The 20,781-nt window shown below is 35.7% G+C and overlaps 1 protein-coding gene across 1 annotated transcript; it reads left to right on the plus strand.

Annotated features, from left to right (window-relative positions):
* Positions 1-7,717: 7,717 nt before the first annotated feature.
* LOC105058501 (mediator of RNA polymerase II transcription subunit 6) lies at positions 7,718-20,274 on the plus strand. The gene is made up of 5 exons (XM_010941450.4): positions 7,718-8,171; positions 8,297-8,471; positions 13,692-13,761; positions 17,811-17,920; positions 19,930-20,274. The coding sequence occupies exons 1-5, from the start codon at positions 7,909-7,911 to the stop codon at positions 20,092-20,094; spliced, it is 783 nt and encodes a 260-aa protein (XP_010939752.1). The 5' UTR covers positions 7,718-7,908; the 3' UTR covers positions 20,095-20,274.
* The last annotated feature ends 507 nt before the right edge of the window (positions 20,275-20,781 follow it).

Consider the following 20,781-nt stretch of genomic DNA (forward strand, 5'->3'; position numbering starts at 1 on the left):
AATATCAATTGGTGTATCACATCTTGCTTTGTTAAACAACGATCATATAAGGGAAGAAAAGATGTTGCCTTGAGTGGAGATTAAGTCTTTGAAGCATAATGTAGCACAACTCAGAAGGTCTTCCAGATCAAACAGGTGAAAGTTGCCATAAAATAATAAAAAATATAGAAGAAGAAGAAGATGATGATGATGAAGAAGATATTAGCTTCTGTAAGCCATAACTTCTCTCATAAATATTGAATGTCACGGAACTTGGGAATTATTGGGATGAACTTTCATAGATCTACAAGTGACAATTGCAACTTGTGTCCAATTCTATGTTTTCAAGGTCAAAAATTGGCTTAAAAGTTTTAGTTGCAGTTTGTTGATGAATATATCCCTTTTTTGGCATTTTTAGCGAAATGCCCTTAGAACTAGGCTGTGTTAAAAGTTTTCTAGGGTTAGTGTGGGGATTGATACAAATAGCTTGCAGCACTATAAGTAGATTGTTTTGTGACATGAGTATCATGTATTGATCTTTTCCTGATGTGAATTCCATGGTTCTTTTATTGTTCGCAACTCTCATTTTCGTTTTATTTTAATACATTCTTCCTTCTAGAGGTTTGCCGGCTCTGTAGGTTCATCAGTAGTGTCAAAGTAGTAATAAGCAAATTTTTCTGCATAAAATGGCTTTAGTTTTCAAAATTCTTATTGAGGCAATAAATTTTAAGTTTGAAGCATTAATGGATGATTTTAAGAGCGATGGTTATATCAGAGAACCTGATTCAATCGTTTCTTAACCTTTTACAATTGGAAATTGTGAAAAGTGGCACTATTAGTTGGATCCCTCTGAACCAAAAATATAAAGCCTAAATCACCTGCCCCTACTTCTACCTCTAGAGGTTGAGAAACATATGAATCTTCTTAGAATATTGAGAGCATCCATTCCTTTTAGTTCTTGATTTGCTTTCTAATGTTGCGTCATGTAAGTTATTTCCAGTGTTGAAAATACTTCTATGACTATTCATGTTTTAAAAGAAAATGGTGCACCACAGGAATAACCTAGCACAATTTAGGGCCGAATCAAACATTTGAAATATTAACTTGCAGTAGGAGGCTATTAACATGTGAAGCATGAATATGGTTTCAACTAGGATGATTGAAAACTCAAGACAGTCTAAAACCATTTCATCTACTGTTATGGACGTATACTAGAATAAAGCAACACCATGTTGTCTCTTTCTGCATTGGCAATGGTAAATATGATGATCAAATACTGTATGACGCCATTGTGATGAATGTTGCACATACCATTTTATACATGGCTATTTAACCAGTATGCAATTCACAACGGTCATCTTAGTTACTCTTTTTCATGTGGAGAAAAGCTCACCTTTGTGCCAAGGAGGACATTTGATAGTGTTAAGACTTGAGGATTCTTAAGCATAATCTGGAAGACACACAGGAACTCTGATTTTGTGGGAATGAAAAGTGACAAATGAAATCATCTGCAAGCGGAACAGTTTTTTTTTCTCCTGGGGTAGTCTGACATAGATCTAATCTGATGTATGCTAGAATAAATGGTGGAACCTTGTTGCAGTGTACAAGAAACTACAAAGCTTTTAGAAGATGCAACTTTCACGTAGATGCCGGTGTCTGCTGTTCTTTGAGATCAGAAACTTTCACAGCAAAACTTGCTCTCGATATTTTTCCCAAAATAATCACCCGCTACCTTGAATTCCCTGGGAAAGAAGATATGTCTTTTCGGAATCCTACGAATACGAGACCCTGTCGTTCTTAGAAGTTATTATGCAAGCCGCGGTGAAGCAAAATATATTAATTCGTAAGAATGAGGCTCGGTTATTTCGTTTATGGCTATGTTAGATAGCCTTGTAAGCTGATGTCTAACAGCCCAATTTGTTGCCATTTTGTAGCTTATTGAAATGTCACTTAGGGGGTATTTAGTTCGCTATCAGAATTGAAATCAAAATAGTCAAATCTCTCAAAATGCTTGGTTTATGATTGAAATTAAAGTTGCAATGAAAAATTGAATCCATAGAAGAAAGTAAAGGTTGAGTTTTATGTAGATTGGATCATTTTCATTCTATCTTAGAATCGGAATCAGATTATTTTCAAATCAAACGGTTAGAATGGGAGTCATCCATTCTCATTTCGATTTCAGATCCTCGTTCTTTCCAACCAAGCACCTCTTTACTTTCTCTTTTTGTCTCATCAGTGTATAATCCATAGTTATATAATTTGTTGGTTCATTTGTCTGAGGTTTGAATTTGCAATTTGTTCATCCATAACAAATTATTTGGTACCATTTTATTTTTTATTTTAAAAATAAAATCATAAAAATCACCATAATAATCATTGCCTCTGTCACTATCATCACCGTCTTAGCCATTATCGGCATATTTTTATTTTGATAAAATAATTAACTATACAAGATATATCCATATTTTTAAATTTAGAAATAAAATAAAATCGTATTGCACCTTATTTTTTATTTTAAGTTTATAATATATTTTTTTGGTAAATTTGTTTAGATTTTCAAGGTTTTCAATTTCAAAATCATGGTATTGTGCTTTTCTTCAATTTATGAATTTGTGAAATACATGGGTTAATGTGGTGTGTTATCTACCGTGGAATTTGAGTAGTCTATTTGGGCGTAGTCCAAGTGGTGACTAATTTGGTGCAGTGTATTCTGTGAAAGTCTGGTATTCTGAATCTGCTATTTGGATTCATATAGGTAATGTTTGGATACCAAAATTTTATTTCTGGAATAAGAATACGAATTCTTGGAGAATAGCTATTCATCCTTGTTATTTCATATTTCTGTTTGGTTGAAAATCTGATATTCCATCTTTATTCCAGTGCAATTAATATAATGTTATTCCAACTGGTGTTTGGTTGACATGAGAATAAGCCTCTATTCCATGAGGAATAGAAGATGAATTTTTCAAAGAACCCAAGAATGCCTTTGGCCAAGTTTAGCGTACAGAGAGTTGGTTTTTTTAGCTAAGTATTGTGAGAACCATATAGTAGTTGGATTATCTCCGTTACCAATTCTTGATGTATCAGGTGTGAGAAAAAAAGATGTAGAAGATAGGTGAATCTCCTAGCATTTGCTAAACAAAATTGAATGTGTAAAATAGATAAGACAACTTGTAGAAAATAAGACTATGTACATAAATTAAAAGTAAAGAATGAAAATCGAAAATAAATATAAATATGAACTTTCAAGAGGCTGTGCTCAGGAGTATTTTATAGCATCACATTGGACAATAGAGACATACAATGGGCATATCTTCAAGTAATGCATCTATCAGGCTACATGTTGCTTTTTTTATCATTGCAAACACCTCTGTAATAGACAGCATCGATGTTATGCAATATCGGTCTTGGCATATTTACATTAGGCAATATTAATATAAAGCAACTGGTGCTTTGAAAAAATCTCATAATTGATGGCAGCAACCATAGGATGAGGCAGCATTAAACATATTAAGGATAAAAGCAATTCAAATACAACATAAAAAATCCAAACATAGCACAGAAGAGGCTACCAATAAGTTAAACACAGCACAGAATGGCTTGCCAACAAGTTAAATCCAAATACATCATTAGGCTGTCACTGATGACTGTGAACGAGGAAAGGACAGGGGCAGCAAGGGACGCACAATGTACACTGCAGGAGTCAGTAGGAGGGACGACAACCATACGCGGTAGGGAGAATAAGACCTACTTGCAGAGAGATCGAGGGGATGTGAGGCGGTGAGCGGCTATGGAATCTAAATTGAACGAAGAAGGACATTGGAGCAGCGAAGGAGATGGAGGGGAGGAGGTCTACAAAGAATTTCAAGTCATCGAGAAGGTGAGAGGGTGTGAGCAGCGGCTGCGGCGTGAAGACGAAGAGGTAAAAAAAGAGGGGTAGATAAGGTTTCACCTCGTCTTTATCTTTTTGTTTAAATGATGCTGAATACCTTGGTGGGGTTGGGAATAATATGACCTAGAATTATCAATTTTATGGTCCACCATGAAATTGATATTCTAGGATTAGGAAAGATTAACCGGATTTGATAAATTAGGATGGCCCACCATTTTTTCACCTGTTTGGAGGAATAAAATGGAATAAGCCCTTATTCCATCTAGAATTATCCAACCAAACACTGCCATAATGAACACTAAAGAGTTGTTCCTTCCAACATTAAAAATATATACATATATATTTATTGATTTATGTATATCTTTCAATAGAAAATCAAGTACATAAAAATGAACTTATAAAAATTTGATTTAGTAAAAACATATCACACTAAATACACCATAACTAATCAACGGAATTACCTTATATAAGAATATTTTGTTGCATAAATTATTTAAAAAATTAAAAAATAGTTATATATATATTTTCAAACAAAAATAGAGTGAAAACCATCTAACCTACCAAATAGTGGGTTAACTATCAATCTAAATCATCGACATTGTATAATATACAAGATCTTTACATCTCATGTAAATTACATACCAAGGATATTAAAACATTGATGGTTTTTTGAAAGTTAGTATTTTTTTTAATGCCGTTTGCTTAAAATTAGTAAAGTATCTTTTTATATTTTATTTTTTGTAATTGTTAGAGTGAAAAATAACTTTCGGTTCACATCATGTTTGATGAATTTTTTTTTAAAAAATATATATATTTTAATTTATTTTTCAATCTATCTCTGGACTTAACTTATTTCCGAAACTATCTTAGTTATAGTAAGTTAGCAGTGACGTGGCGAAATCGTATGTTGAAGATGTGATTTCGAACTTGAAATTGCATGTTCAACATGCGATCATGCGATTTCAAATTGAGATGCCACCCAATAGGCAAAAAAAAATAAAAAACAAAATCGCACCTAAAAGATGCGATTGCAAATGAAATCCCATCTTTAACATGCGATTTCTCCTATCTTTTTTTTCTTCTCCGGCACATCGTGTGGCCAACCTTCTTTTTTTTTTTTTTTCCGCCCTGCTTTATCGAGGAGCACAGACGGAGGGATGCGGGCGATTGCCGGTGCTCGCATGGAGCCACGGAAACTCGGGTTCGTTGGGGTCGAGGGAGGGGACAACGATAGTGCGGGGCCGTGGAGGGTGTGGGGGGCAGTTGCGTAGTGTGTGGGAGGCATGGGAGGCCGAGGAGGAGAGGAGACGGGGGTTGATGGCGTCGAAGCCAGAGGACTTGGGTTTGTCGGGGTCGGGGGAGGGGAGGAGAGGGGGTTTGGTGGCCGTGCGGAGTTGGATGCGGTGGAGACGATGGGTGCGATGCGGATGATGATGGGACGGCAGCCTAAGCCTCATGAGGCGGCCGCGGATCGTCGAGGGCGCGGGAGGGGAGCGGTGGGAGGAAGGGAAGGAAGAGGGAAAAATGAAAAAAAAAAATATTTTGGTGAGGAAAGAAAAAAATGAAAAAACTATTATTATTTTATTATTTTTATTAATAATAAAATATTATTATTTTTGATTAATAGTAATAAAATGTTATTATTATTTTTAATTATTTTTGCTCAAGAAATCTGGATTTTTTTAAATTTTTTTAAAAATACTATTTGTATAATAATATATTAATTTTAAAATTTATTTCAAAATAATAATAATAAAATATTATTTTAAAAAATTATTATTTTTAAATAATAATAAAAATATTATTTTTTAATAATAATAAAGTAGTATTTTTTAAAAAATTAAAAAAATAATACTTAAAAAAATAAAAGTAGAGGAGGGAGAAGAGACGAAAATAATAATAATAAATAATATTAAAAAAAATAAAATATTATATAAAAATGTAATATGTAAGCAGAGAATTTGCAGACTTTTCTATCTCCCTCAATCGGAGGGATGGTGGCGGGGCACCGTAGGCGAGCAAGAGAGATGGGTAGTGGAATCGAGCGAACGAGGGAGCACTAACAGTTGGCACGAGCGCAGATGGAGGATGGAGCCAGAAGAGACGAATGAAAGAAAAAAAATATTTTTATTTTATTAATAATAATAACTTAAGTAATAATAAAATATTATTATTTGATTAATAATAAAATATTATTTAGTAATAATAATAAAGTGTTACTATTTTATTAATAAAATAATAACATTTTATTATTATTACTAAAATAATATTTTATTATTAATCAAATAATAATATTTTACTATTAATAAAAAATAATAATATTTTATTATTAATAAAATAATAATATTTTATTATTATTCAAATTATTATTAATAATAAATTAATAATATTTTTTTTCGTTTTTCTCCCTTCCTTCCCTACCTCCTGCGCCCCCCCTCCTGCGCCTCCGATGATCAGCGGCCGCCTTGTGAGACCTAAACTGTGGCCTCGCCCTGTCCCACCCTGCCCCGCCCTGTTGTCATCCACGTTGCACCCACTGTCCTCACTGCATTCGGCTCCATGCGATCATCAAACCTCCTCTTTTTCCCTCCTTCGGCCCCGACGAATCCGTATCCCCAGGCTTCGATGCCACCAACCCCTCTTCCCTTCCCTCCCTGGCCCTAAGTGCCTCCCGCACCCTGCATGATCGCTCCCTACACCCTCCACATCCCTACACCGCGGTCATCCCTTCTCCTTCCCTCCTACGACCCCGACGAACCCGAACCCCTGTAGCTCTGTACGAATACGGATGATCGCTCACGCCCCTCCGTCTGCGCTCCTCAGTAGAGCAGAGTGGGAAAAAAAAGAAGGTAGGCTAGCCGTGCGATGCACGGAAGAGGGGAAAAAAAAAAAAAAAAAAAAGGAGAAATTAGATAAAATTGCATATGATTTTATTTTTTATTTTAGTTTATTTATGAGGTGGAATCTCAGTTTGAAATTGCATATTGAAGATGCGGTTTCAAATCGAAATTGCATCTCCATCGTGCGATTCCATCGCATCACTGTAATTTGAAATCGCATCTCTAACATGTGGTTTCATCACGTCACTGCATCCACTGTAATTAGGATAGTTTTGAAAATAAGTTGGATCCGGAGGTAGATTGAGAAATAAATTTTTTAAAAAAAATATTTAAAAAAAATCCTGTTTGATACGTTATGACTTCTCTAACGTCAATCACGTCACAAGGTCGTGACTTGTGAGCGAGAGATAACCGGGCATCAACTGATTTGCTTATTTATTTCCCAAGCCAGACCAGCTACCCGGACTCAAAAGATTAAATTTGATAATATATCATAAAAGAATAACAGGCATCATAAATATTTTTTATATAAATAATATGTATTAGAGAATTTAGTCAAAAAATTATGTTTCAGATAATACTTTAAAATTCTTTTTTTCCTATCCATACAGGCATGCGACGTAGAGTAGGTTGACAGTTTCGATCTGAGATCCAAAAAAAAATCAAATAAAAATATTTATAAAAAAATTATAAAAAAATATTATAAAAAAATATTATGAGGAGAAAATAAATTTATTTAAAATATAAAAATAAAAATCTCATGAAAGAGTTTCTGTATGTACAAATAATTTCTTTCCTCTCTTCCATTCCGCATCGTTTAAGAGATGCAAATGGTCCGTTTAGATAGAGATTTTATGGACTAGAGTTTAACTCCTATTTAGATTTAAAAAAATAAATTTAATAAAATATAAAATTGAAAATAAATAGAATACTATCGAAGATAAAATTCTATTTTAACTAAAATATAAAAGAAATAATAACTAGAGTAAATCGGACACGATGATTCACAACACCCGGTTCCATCCCCTCTATCTATAGTCTATGCTCTAAACCCCGTTCTCTCTCTCCCTCCATTGCCTGCCCCCTCTCCCTCGCTTTCTTCAGCACGCCCTCTTTCCCGGTGCCCCTCTCTCTCCCCACCACCAACCTACAGGAAGCGAACTAGTACTCGAGGCCGCCGGAGAAGAGGACCTTCCAATGGCGGCGACGCCGCTTCCACCGGCGGGGCAAGGGGCAGCGATGGCAGCGGGGGGCGAGGGGAACCCCGCGGGGATGCCTCCGCCGCCGGGGACGGACATGACCGGGATCTGCTTCCGGGACCAGTTGTGGCTCAACACCTACCCTCTCGACCGCAACCTCGTCTTCGACTACTTCGCCCTTTCCCCCTTCTACGACTGGTCCTGCAACAACGAACAGCTCCGATCCCGCTCCATCCACCCCCTCGACCTCTCCCACCTCTCGTTCGTACTCCTCCGGAAATCCCCTCCTTCCTTTCTCTTTCCCTCAATTTTTTTCCCTTCGGCCTTCGTCGTCTCTCTGAGTTCATTGTATGATTTTTTTCGTTCTTTTGCGTGGGATTTTATAGGAAGATGACGGGCATTGAGTACGTGCTGAGCGAGGTGATGGAGCCGCATCTGTTTGTGATTCGGAAGCAGAAGAGAGATGGGCCAGAGAAGGTCAGCCCGATGCTCACTTATTATATTCTCGATGGTTCCATCTACCAGGCGCCACAGCTCTGCAATATCTTCGCCGCTCGCATGGTGAGTTCCTTTTTATCGTACTTTTTGAACTGTGCAAGCGACGATTTTGCTGCTTATTGGGGGATGATTGATGAACCGGGAACAAGTTTTCTGATATAGTCTAAAGAATTATCGTCATGTATGCAAACTTGACAATAGAAAATATTGACAAATTTTTATTCATCATTTGTTTGTCGTTAATTTGGCATGGGCCGGTGAAGAATGATAGGATTTGGTATGGAATTTGGTAAGATTTTCCCAGCCAACTTATCTTGTTTGCTACTCTATTTTAATTTTTTATGGGTAACATGTAATAGCAAACATGCCAACTTTGTAATAGAGAATGATGATGATGATGCGAATTTGAGCCAATTGCTTGCAGGATTTGGAAAGTGCATTTGCCTTTCAATCAACCATAATCAATGCGAAACGATGCAATAAAAAATTAAATACAAAATTCAAATATAAATACTACATTCTTCCAGCACAATTCGATGGGAAAATCTGCTGTAGTGCATATCCACTTGAGGCCAGGTTTCCTTTTCAGATATAAATTAGGGCAACGGCATGTTCTGGTTTCGAAAGTTGACCTTTAGGGCCTTTGTGAAAATTGTTTTTTGATTTCTGCCTTACCTACTTGTCTGGTCTCTAGAAGTTTTCATTAGAAGTTTTCATTTTTGATAACTGTACTGATTGTGCTAATGGAAGTTTTCATTAGAAGTTTTCATTTTTTTCTCTCATAAAACTTGTCTGGTCTCTAGAAAATTTGACATTCTGTCTGGGTTGTGGAAATTGACCATGTTTGGCTGCACCTTATTTTAATGGATTGTTTGAGGGCTTGTTTAGTTTGGGGCGATTAGGGCCTGGAATGGGAATGGGCATGGATGACTCCTATTCTAACCATTTAGTTGGGGGGAGTCCATATCGATTCTAATTCTAGATATTGGGAAATGCTATCACATGGCGATCCGGTATGCATGCAGAGATTTTAGAATTTTTCAATATGCAACAGAAGAAAATTTCAAAATTTTTTCAACATCGTTCTAGAACAACTATGTAACATAACATATCAACGTTATGCCAGAGCAATCTTATGTTAGAACGATGTTAAAATAAATCTCTAATTAAATCTAATCTAATCAAGCATGCATAGAGATCATATCTCCACATAAGTTAGACATCATCATATGTATAAGATTAAGATTCAAGCAAAATAAAAAATTAATTTTTATCTTTGTGCGGGTAGATCTTCACTGTGATCCGATGATCTGTGAATATCTTCATGATCCGTTGAAATCACGATCCGATAATCTATAGATGTCTTCAAGGTCCTTTTGAAGCCACACAAGTGTCCGGTCTCTACAGGCATCCATACAAGGCTGATCTGATCAGAAGATTCTGATCTCACCAGGATGCTAACTTTCTTGCAGAGATCGCTTCTTGGATGGTCAAATTGTATGTCTCTTTTGATTCTCCTTTCAAGAAAATCAAAGAGATTTATAGGAGGATTAAGAAATCAGATCTAATCTGATTTTTTTTCCCTTTCTCTTCTCAAGAGAAAGAAGAAGATCTGAAGAAAAGAAGAACAAGTGATCCCATTTCTTTTCTTTTCTTTCCATCCAACTTTTAGACTGATTATGGAGAAGGAATCAAGAGATCAAATCTCTTTTCTTTTTGTCTAAGTCTTAGACATCTGTGGAGAAGAATGAGAGAGACAAGGTATGTCCAACTTTTGGACAAAGAAGAGAGATAAGAGGATACCTAACAACCAACCTTTGATTATAAGAAAGAAGGGAAGAGATGTCTAACAACCTCACGCCAATCACCATGCCGCACGCCCTCTTTTCTTTCTCTCTTTTCTTCACGTTAAAATCCCCTCAAAATTAGTTAGGAGGTGCCCCATCTTATCCCCTTTTTAAACCAAAACTTTAGGATTTGGTGGAGTTAGGGTTTGCTAGAGTCCTTAAAAGAGGATTCTTCATCCATTGCTACCTTACCTTGTAGCGCCTGACTTTCTCCACGCCATATTTCTCTCCACGCATAGAAGGGGCCACGGTAAAATCTGGTTGGACATCCCATATAAGGTGTGGATAAGGAAAAAGAGTCCCAGTCCAATGGGACTCTGGTTTTCTAACTCAATTTCATTTCGATTCAAATCCGATTCGAATCTATATTGAGTCAAATCCAATTATGAATTAAGTTCAAATTCTATTTGGACTAAGAAACTTAAATTAAACTAAATTCAATCAGATTAGATCTGATTTAATTCGATCCATATTTGAAAAAATCAAATAATTAGCAACAATTGCAATTAAATTCTCTTATAACTTACTAACTCTTAGCAAGTCCATCACGTAACTTTTATATATTAGTCCGATCATTAATCACATTGATAATTGAATTTTTTTTGTGATTCAAAATCGCTATTCGACATTTCAATCAGTCAGGATCTTTTTTGTGTGTAATCCTGTAGGTTCTATTCTATCTGGTAGTGAGATATATTTTGATCTCCATCAAAATATCATTGAAACTCCTTTCAATGGATTGGAACAATTTCAATGCTGTCCATCAAGGGTCATCGATCATCAAGATGATGCTCGAGGAGTCTTACGATCCACCAGTGACACCTAACAATATGTAGTGGCAATTCAGTAGAATGGAAGTAATGAACCTCTATGTGTAGTTATTGTGTGATTTAGTTCTTCTATCGTGAGTTCTGACAAGATGGAGATTATGAAAAATTTATCAATCCCATCGTCTGTCATATGCAAGATTGACTCGACTCGAGTTCATTTATGAATTTTCGTAAAAATTCTTTTTCAGTATTCACACTTGCTTTGGTTAAAGATTTTCTGAACTCTGTCTCAGAAATTGCATAAGACTTCTTCTTTTTATTAAGGTCGATAGATCCCATCTAGGTGCACACTCTATTTCTACAATGAACCTACTGCATCCAACATACACTTCAAGACTTCGTATGGCTAGGAAATCGAGTTATGGTGTAGTCAAACTAAAGCAATCTCATTGCGAACAGTCGAGGCACCACAGATCAAAAAATCGTTCACACTACTACAACATCGAGAATATCACGGACAAGTGAGTAGACATCCAAGTGACTTCTTGTGTTGGTTACGTTCAGTACCTTTGTTCTCTAACAAATATCTGTACTCTCGTTCCAGTGTCTCTGCATTGTAGACTCGAGACTCGTCTATTCATAAGGAAGTGATCCATACACCAATCTATCTGGATCGATCACCATTCCCATGATGATCCTACGATCGGGAGTAATTTGAAAAATAACCATCAATGATACATACCTCAAATTCTCAACTTTTGAGAATATGTGTCATCATTTTATTAATTCCTTGGACGATTCACGGACACATACACTACATGAATGGTAATTAATTATCCTAAATAATTAGGTTAAGTACAAAATTATGTTCTAGAAAGAATTAATGTGCCAGTCCGATTGGCTTCTAGGGCATACATTTAACATCGGGATGGAATGGGAATGGCTCGAGCCCCCTAAAACCCAATCCCAACTCTCTCCTAAGGATTCAAATATTCATTCTGGAGATTTCGGTCATGAACCAAACGCTTTAGAGGATATGGCCATTTCGATTTCCATTTCAATCCACTCCAATTTCAATTCCAATTCCAATCGCAAACCAAACACCCCTCGAGTATATTTAGTTGAAAGCTTGATACATGATGAAGAACTGGATTACAACTATTTCTTGATTTTTCAAGTATTTGTTCCATTTAAAATTGCTGATGTAGAGACAATTTGTCATATATTTGTGATGGACTTATAGCATATTGGCCAAGCAATAGATTTTGTAAAGGTCACTTGATCTTCATTTCAAAATTTTCATTTGTGTTTTTAGATTTCCATATTAGTTCAATGATTTAGCAATTCAATATGCCCTCAGGCATATATAACGTGCATAATTGCTAAAACTATTCTCAAGAGATGTCTTGTAGTCTGTAAAATTTATTTTAAACTTGTGATGAAACTTACAAGAAGCGACATACATCATTATTGCTTTAGCTGAAGCTGCTAGAGATTGTCAAGCTTTATCAAACATAAAATTAGCCTTTCAGAGACCCTTTCACTAGCACCAAAGGAAGCACTAGTGTTGCAATTCTTCTTTGAACTATGTTGATAGTCTTTGGAAAAACTGCCATCTCCAAACATAGTACATGCTCTCCAAATTAACATTAGCATTAGATTTTTTTTGGTTAAGCTTACATGCATAACTTTGTCCTCTCCTATAACAAGCATTTATGCATTTATTATCAGTAAAAAATTGCTGTGGTGAATATGCCTTTAATTAGGACACCTTGATAAAAAATCAAGCATACCAGACTGTTATTTTCTTCTCTTGGGATTCCAACTTTAATACTTTTTTCATGACTTTGTAATGCTTATAACAAAGTGTAATTAAATCTATCAATCTCTACCATTTCTCTTTTGTACAAACCAAATTGAGAAAAATGGCACATGTGCCTCTAAAACAACCTTGTTATGTTCCCCAAAAAGATACCTGTGCACTACATCATTTTGATCATCATGCTTACTGCACAGACTAAGTTCTGTTATGTTAGGGCATTACAATATTGATTTATATTCATGAGTTCATAGATTTGTTGCATAAAGGAAAAAGGAACAAGGGTGTCATTTAAAATGAAATTGGAGAACCCTATGATCATGTCAATATGGGTTTTTAGTTTTCTGAACAGGAGGAAAATGTGAACTTGGGGATGCTTGTCTCTTAATTTATGATTTATTTAAATCAATGATTGTACATATATTTTTTTCCTTTTTTTTTTGTTAATTTATGTTCTTATGATGTTAATTAGGTGGATCCCCATTCTTTTACTCCTTACTCTTTTGGTTGTAGAAATGGCAAAGTACTGGCTCATAATATTATTTCTATTAACATTATAGAGGTACCAAATGCTTCTGTATTAGGTGTTAATTTGCGTTAGACTCTTAATAGTGCTTTTATAGTTCATGAATGTATGTATGATTTAATAAATAAAAGTAACTTAGTGCTGTATTTAAGTCTGACCAATAAAGGTGTTTGTAATCAAGTGTTTAGGAGTTATAGTTTTATGGATGAGTTAGGCAAGAGTTACTATTATATTCCAAACTTTATTATCTTAAACATTGATTTGAAGTCACTTTTGGAAGATTTCTTTCTTTTAACTATTATATACCTTCATTCACCGCAGGGCAGGGCTCTCTATCATATATCAAAGGCTTTCAATATAGCAGCCTCAAAGTTGGAGAAGATTGGTTATGGTATAAGATCAAAAAACCTGCGCATTTGCTACTTTTATTGAATAATTTAGGATTTTCTTATTATGTTGATTATATTAATTTTGATACCTTCTTCATTTTTCCCACCAAGTACCTGGTTGTACCACTGCAGTTTTACTTTCATGGCCACACTAAAAGAAACTTGGATGTTAGTAGCACTCTTGGTAATCTGCAAAAATGGTTGTGTGATGACCACATGAGGTGGCTTATGAAGGCATAGGTTCACCTAAGGAAGGGTTTAGATGAGGGTTTAGGTCCAGAAGTTCTTCTGCTGTCTTGTTACGGGGCCGAAACTTGTGTTTGGCTGTTATTGAAATGTCAAGAAATTTCTTTTAGAACCTCCTTCGCAATGAATTCTTATTTGGGGCTGCCTTTGTTATTATTTAAGCTTTTTATATATCTGTTTTCACAACTTCCATTTAGGTTTTATCTTCTTGAGTCTTTCGGGAAAGATTAAAGTACCCCTCCTTATTCTTGAACTTTTGTAGTTTGATGCGGTTTTTATGAAACTGGTATCTGTGTAGCATTAACACTCCAACTTTTTCATCCAGGCTTGGGCACAGTCATAGTAGTGCAGCACACACATGCACACACACATAGATTTGCATAGATGCATGTGGTTTTGCAAGCGTGCATATGGTCAAAGGTCCATGCATTATCATGCCTAATACAGTTTTTTTTTTAATCTTTTAATAATAAATCCCTTTCATGAAGATATAGAGCATCAAGTCATTGTTGAAAAGTTATCATATGTGTGAGGTATTTTTGCTTGGGGAATCAAAGTTGCATTAGATGTTGAGAGATGGGACTTTGGGAGACATAAAGAGTGTTTTAGGAACCATTCGTTGTTGCATAGAAATTCATTTAGATTGCTTTCTACAAGTTCCTTCAGTAGCTTCCGGATTGTATATGTTGCATCGTCATTGGACGAGTATATCATAAGAAAATGATTGCATGGGCGCATGGTAATTCTAAGATTTATCATCGTTCCTTTTGTGATGTAGGATAACCTGAGGGGAGACCATATATGCACATCTAAGCTGTAATGTGTAAGCAAGAATGAACTTAATAAATCTGAAACTAAATTAATGGTGAAGGCACCCTTAACTTGCAACAGAATTTATGTCTCTGAAGTAAATAGGAAGGATCCATAAGATGTGAACTAACCCAATGCAAGAAAAATTCAACACAATGAATGCGGTATGCCTGGTGTGATCAGAAGTAAATATTTCGGCAACTAAAGTCTAAACTAACAATATACAGGTAGAATTCTACACAGGATCAAAATTTAGCAGGTTACTGTAGGAATGGAGTTTGTTCACTTGTAGGCTCCTCTAAGTAAAGTAGTCTCCACACCAATCAGCAGCATTGTGCATAAGATTTTCATGATCAGCAACTTTGGAAGCACATCAAGATCCCTTTTGTGATGAACTATTGGATAGAATATGCAATACTAGGATCTGCAGCAGCGTAAAAGGTTTCAGATGAGTTTCAAAGGATGGTGGCTGGTTTGGAATATTAGTAAATAAAGAAATGATGAAAAGGACAAGAGGCACAAGCTAGAGCAGTTGGAGCTAGTCCCAGCTCCTTAGCGAGCAACATATGCAGTAGCAGCAGCAGCACATCAGTAGCATCCCTTAGCTTGGCTCTTAACCATCAGAACATGTGGCTGGGTTCTGCAAACTTGGCAATAGGCCATCAGCCAAAAAAAGGCTAGTTGTCACAAGATTTCAGGCAGATAAGTATAGGTTTTTTTAGGTTATTTGCAGGTAGGTTTAGGGTTTAAACCCCCAGAAAAAAAGGATGAAACAATAACAGCTTTTGATGGAAAAGAGGAAAGTAAAAAGAAAACCAAAAATGTGTTAGGAGAGATGGGAGAGAGGAAAACATCATATCTACACTCTCTCCACGGAAGTCACTTTGCACGAAGGAGAAGAAACTCAGGTATGAAAAAGCCAAACTTCATTTCTGTCATACTGTTTATAAATAGAGAAGGGGAGCGGGCCATATAACTATGGGTTTGACATTTTTCTCATGACCAGAATACACCACTTAATTTAATACTACAATTGACTAATTAACATTAGAAACATAGCAGAAAACAGCAGAAATATGAAAAATAATAAAAAGAAAAAGAAAATAACAAAATCTAATGGCTAAAACAACCAAAAAAATGAATTCACCTAATTACTAGAACTTAATCAAGTCTTGTTATATTAATCAAAGTTTTTTGTCTATGTCTTGTCTATTCGCAAACCTGTCGGTGCCCGGCATCTATGTCGATGGTAGGTTTGAAACTCGTGATATTCTCTGTTAGTTCTCTACATCTTGGAGAATTTGCCTTCAGCGGCCTATTCTTCGATTAATTTGTTGTGGCTCCTTTTGTTATTATGCACAGCTAATAATAAATTATCCTTGCCAATGATCCGATCATCCAAAATGTGCTCAATCTTTTCTCTCTTCCCAAGGAACGGTGATGGTATAGGGGAGGTATGTACTGTAGAAATGGTGGAGCAATAGTGATAAAGGTCTGGAACAGGTTGCCCACTCATGGGATTGCTTGTTGTTTCTTGTATAGAATGAGGTCCTTTACTTGAACATAGGCACCGGCAGGTATTCTATGGATAATCTTGTAAGCTTGCATTCTTTGCATGAAGCTTCTCTTATGATGGATGCATATCATCACACTCTTTCTTGGAACTTTTAAAATCTGTTTTAGAGATCTGAGTACCTCATTGCTTAAAATAGTTCTACATTTGATCTCATTATGCAAGTCATGCAAATGCCCAGCAAATGATGAAGCATGTTCACTAGGTCTGGTCTCAGGTGGCAAGAGATCTACAGGTTCCTAGGTTTATGACCCTGGCAGCCTTAAAAGGACTGTGAGCACTGGAGTGATTGGTCGAACTATTATATGCAAATTCTACCATAAGCAAAATCTAGTACCAAGATGACATACAATCACCTATGAAGCCCCTCCTATTGATGTAGACACCAGGTGTCAACAAAATTGTGGATGAATGTAGCATGGACCGAGAGCTTCAATTAATGCATTAGGAGTTAGGACTTAGATTGTGTCCTAGTCAATAGGTCAAGTTGTTGTTTGGTTGGTTTAGCTATTAGATATACAAATTTTCGTTATTTATTTATACTTTTCATTAATGTTCATATTTCTGCTGCTTTCTGCTATGTTTTAATGTTAATGGGCTGGTTGCACTATAAACTGAGGTGGAGAGGTATTTTGGTCATGGGAAAAACATAAAACCCCTATTTATTATGGCTGGTCCTCCTCTGTTTGTTATATGGTATGACAAAAATGAAGTTCCACTTTTTTTCTATAAATGACTTTCTAATCCTTCATGGAATGCAAAGAGCCAAAGGATATTTAGTATTTTAACTAATTTACTATTCGCCAAAGTAAATGGGTCAATCATCAATGCATTGATTGAATGTCTAAATGCCACTTTGGCTTTTCCATTCCATTGGATGCCAAACGGTGTGTATGATTTCATTATTGTTCAAATGCTCTAATACATCGTGTATTATAATTATACATAGAGTACGATTAAAAACAAGGGATATCAGAAAGGTTTACAGACAATGGTTAAAGGACAAAAATTCCCTTTTTGGATGTCTCCATGAAACTGAAAAGAAAAGGGTGTTTTGAACTTTTGATCCTTACTCATGTGTCCTTTTTCATGTTATGTTGTTGGCTTTGTAAATTTATGACCACCCACAGCTGTTAGTTCAGCTGGTTGGTGCCTTACTCTCTCAGTTAGAGGTCTCAGGCTCAAATCTGAGTGGTGGTGAATAACCACTGTATTCCCCAAAAAAGTTATTCTATGATCATGTAATCTACTTCCCTAAAAGTAAAATGAACTAATAAAGCAATTGCCAACCATGTTTTCTCTTGGATTTGCGTTTGTACATGGTTTTATTTTATCTGCATATTTTTCTTTTCAGTAAGGAATGACAAGCTTATTTTTGTTTTAACTTTGCAAAGTTAAACATAGGTTTATGTTATATTGCAGCTGAGGCAGAAAATGAAGATGTCAACTCTGAATCAAAGGCAGCAAAGGAGGCCATTGACATCAAGGAATTAAAACGAGTCGACCATATTCTTGCATCATTGCAACGCAAGGTAACGTGATCATACGTTCCAAATATTCTTGTGCTGACATTTATTGTTACAATGTGGTAGAGAGAATAACATAGAATTTTTTTTGCTTATGTAAATAAAATAACAAATTCTTGAAACTCTTTATCCTTCAAAAGAGGAAGGGGAAAAAAAACTCCCAACACTCTTGTCTACTCTTGCCTGTGATTTGAAAATGACATGTATGGATATCAAGTTTTCATTTTTCTTTTTATTTGAAAAATGAACTGTTGGAAAAGTATTGATAATGATGCACTGTGCAAGGGCCTTAGTTTAAAAATTATCAGAAATATTCATAAAACAAATTCTTCAAACTGTTCTTACTTAGATTACATGTGTCTAAGTACAAATAGACATTCCAAAGCTTATTTAACTCTGAGTAGTTTGAATGTCAAGCAAGTGCAGTTGCAAGGTATTGGATTTTAAAATGTTTGGAAAGATGAGTGCCTAGAAAACATGTATATAAATATCACTTGATGCTTTCAAGTTAAAAAAAATCAAATTACTTGGCTGAAGCAAAAGAAAGTCGAAGGACTAGATTTAAAATGGAAAGAGAATGTGTTTAACTGTTAAAATGGAGAATCTATATTACTTTGTCTGTGCTAGTGTAGGGTGGTTCAAAGATTCTGTCTTGTATCTCCTGAACTGAATAGATCTAACCACATGTGCATGAAATAAATTTTGCTCTCTTTTTGACTGTAATTATCGAAAATCATGAAACAGCTAAAGTGTTTCAGCATGACTGGGAGAAAATTGTGTTCAGAACTTATTCTAATCCTTGGTTGCCTTGCCCTTTGGATCTTTGCCAGAAAAGTTCAAAAGTCCTCAAAATTGGTAAAAAATTGTTAAACATGTAAATATTACAACTGCAAAATTCAATGTGTAGTTTATTGCATGGAGCAAAATGTATTACTATAACCACCAGGACTTGGTAGATCTCTCAATGGACAGGCACCGGCTAATGTCTCAATATGCCACCCAAATTTGCAGAAAACTATTGTCAATTAATTGATAAAATGGGATTGCAAATGCCATGTCCCTCTATTTCGTGAATTAACCTTGTTCAAAGCCACATGAACACCATCCATGTGTGCACTTGTGGCTACCCTTGTCATCTGGCTCACAAATAATAATTCAGAAATAATGGTGGATAAATATCTGGTAAACTATAATAAAGTAAGTTCGAAAAGCATAAGCTACCACTAGAAGTAAGCTTGCTTGTTGAGTGTGACATGGTGTGCTGCAGGCATGGCGGCAGATCTTCGGTCACTGGTTTGTGGTTGCTAACCTCAAATTAGCAAGGATATCTCAAATAGTTACTGGATTTGAGCATGTGCAGCTCATTATTAAAATTGAGAAACAGTAAGAGACTTCCATAATTGAGATGGGGTTTTTTAGAAACAACCAAATGATTTTTTTCTCTTTGAAAGGTACAGGTTTGTGCTATGAGTATCATCCTAAGTTCTTAGGGTCTGTCAAGTAAAAACTCATGTGAATAAATGTGAATTTAAATGGTGAATGGTTTACAGATTCATACTCTGTGAGAAACTTGTATGCAAAAGCCTCTTGATGTAAACTTGCAATGCTTGTACAGTATAATAAAACATGGTATTTTATTTTATTTTATTGTTTTTATGAAAGATGTGCTTAACCGCCTGATGCGCCTATATATGCACTTGTGACATTTGTGTTGTATGCCTATTAGTAGAGTAGGTAGAAGAACTTATAGTAGGATCTAGTCCATTTCTTAAACTGTTTGGACTTTGGATGCATAAGATTGCCCTTTACTGTGTTATATCTTTGCTTACAACATTTTATCCTTGAAGAAAGACATGAGACTGAAACCCCTTTCTTGAATTCGTTCCTCCTTTTCTTTTTCTTTTTTTTTTTTCTTTTTTTTTTTGTATCTTTCCCCACAACATTTTTCTGAAAAGAAAGACCCTGAAGTTTGATTTTTCCTTTCCATTTCTTTTCTATATCGTTCCATTTTGCAGCTGCCACCGGCCCCAGCTCCGCCACCATTTCCTGAGGGCTATTTACCTCCCTCCAGCTCTGAGGCAGAAAAAGGGCCAGAAGACCAACAAACAGCAGAACCTCAGATTCCTCCTATGGATCCTATCATTGACCAAGGCCCAGCCAAGAGGATTAAATTTCCGTGATAATTTGTGAGCAGCACCAGTGCCTCCAATCTAATGAATAGCTTGAGCAAGAGATAAATTTCCTATCAATGTCTTAGGTTTCTGGTTCACATCTGTCTTATCATCTAACATAGACTAAAAGATTTGCCATTATTGGAACTATGGCAGAAAATTTATGAAATTATCCTATATTCAATCAAACTTCTAACTATATATCCTAAATTGCAGACTTAAGTGGATGATATAACAAGGCTGACTGTATTGAAAAAACTTGCAAAGCAACCCCTTTACAATTTAGCATGAGATCACGACTCTCAACCTGGTTGCTAGATATTTTTCTACAGATGACAAATGATGTAACATAAACATTCAGAATATGTATTTCCTTTCTTCAATCCTATTTTAGTTAAGGATTGGGCAGGATATCGTGTACCGTATCCTAGTTGCCTATTCTAATTGCTTATCCTATTTGCCTCGTTTAAGATCAGTTTGTCTCTCTCTGTTGTGTCAGTTGGTATTTTGCTATTTTAGAGGTTGAACTCGGTTACATATCACCTGATGTATCTCATCTTAGGGTCTGTTTGGTTACCAATAATGGAGGTGTAGTTGCAACCGTTGGAATATGTTGGTGAATTCTTATATATGGTTTGCTGTAGTCTAATTTAACCATATGACTGAATGTACCAAAATCCCCAGTGGGCAATGAAT

This window comes from Elaeis guineensis, chromosome 15 (assembly GCF_000442705.2).
Source record: "Elaeis guineensis isolate ETL-2024a chromosome 15, EG11, whole genome shotgun sequence".
Taxonomy (NCBI): domain Eukaryota; kingdom Viridiplantae; phylum Streptophyta; class Magnoliopsida; order Arecales; family Arecaceae; genus Elaeis; species Elaeis guineensis.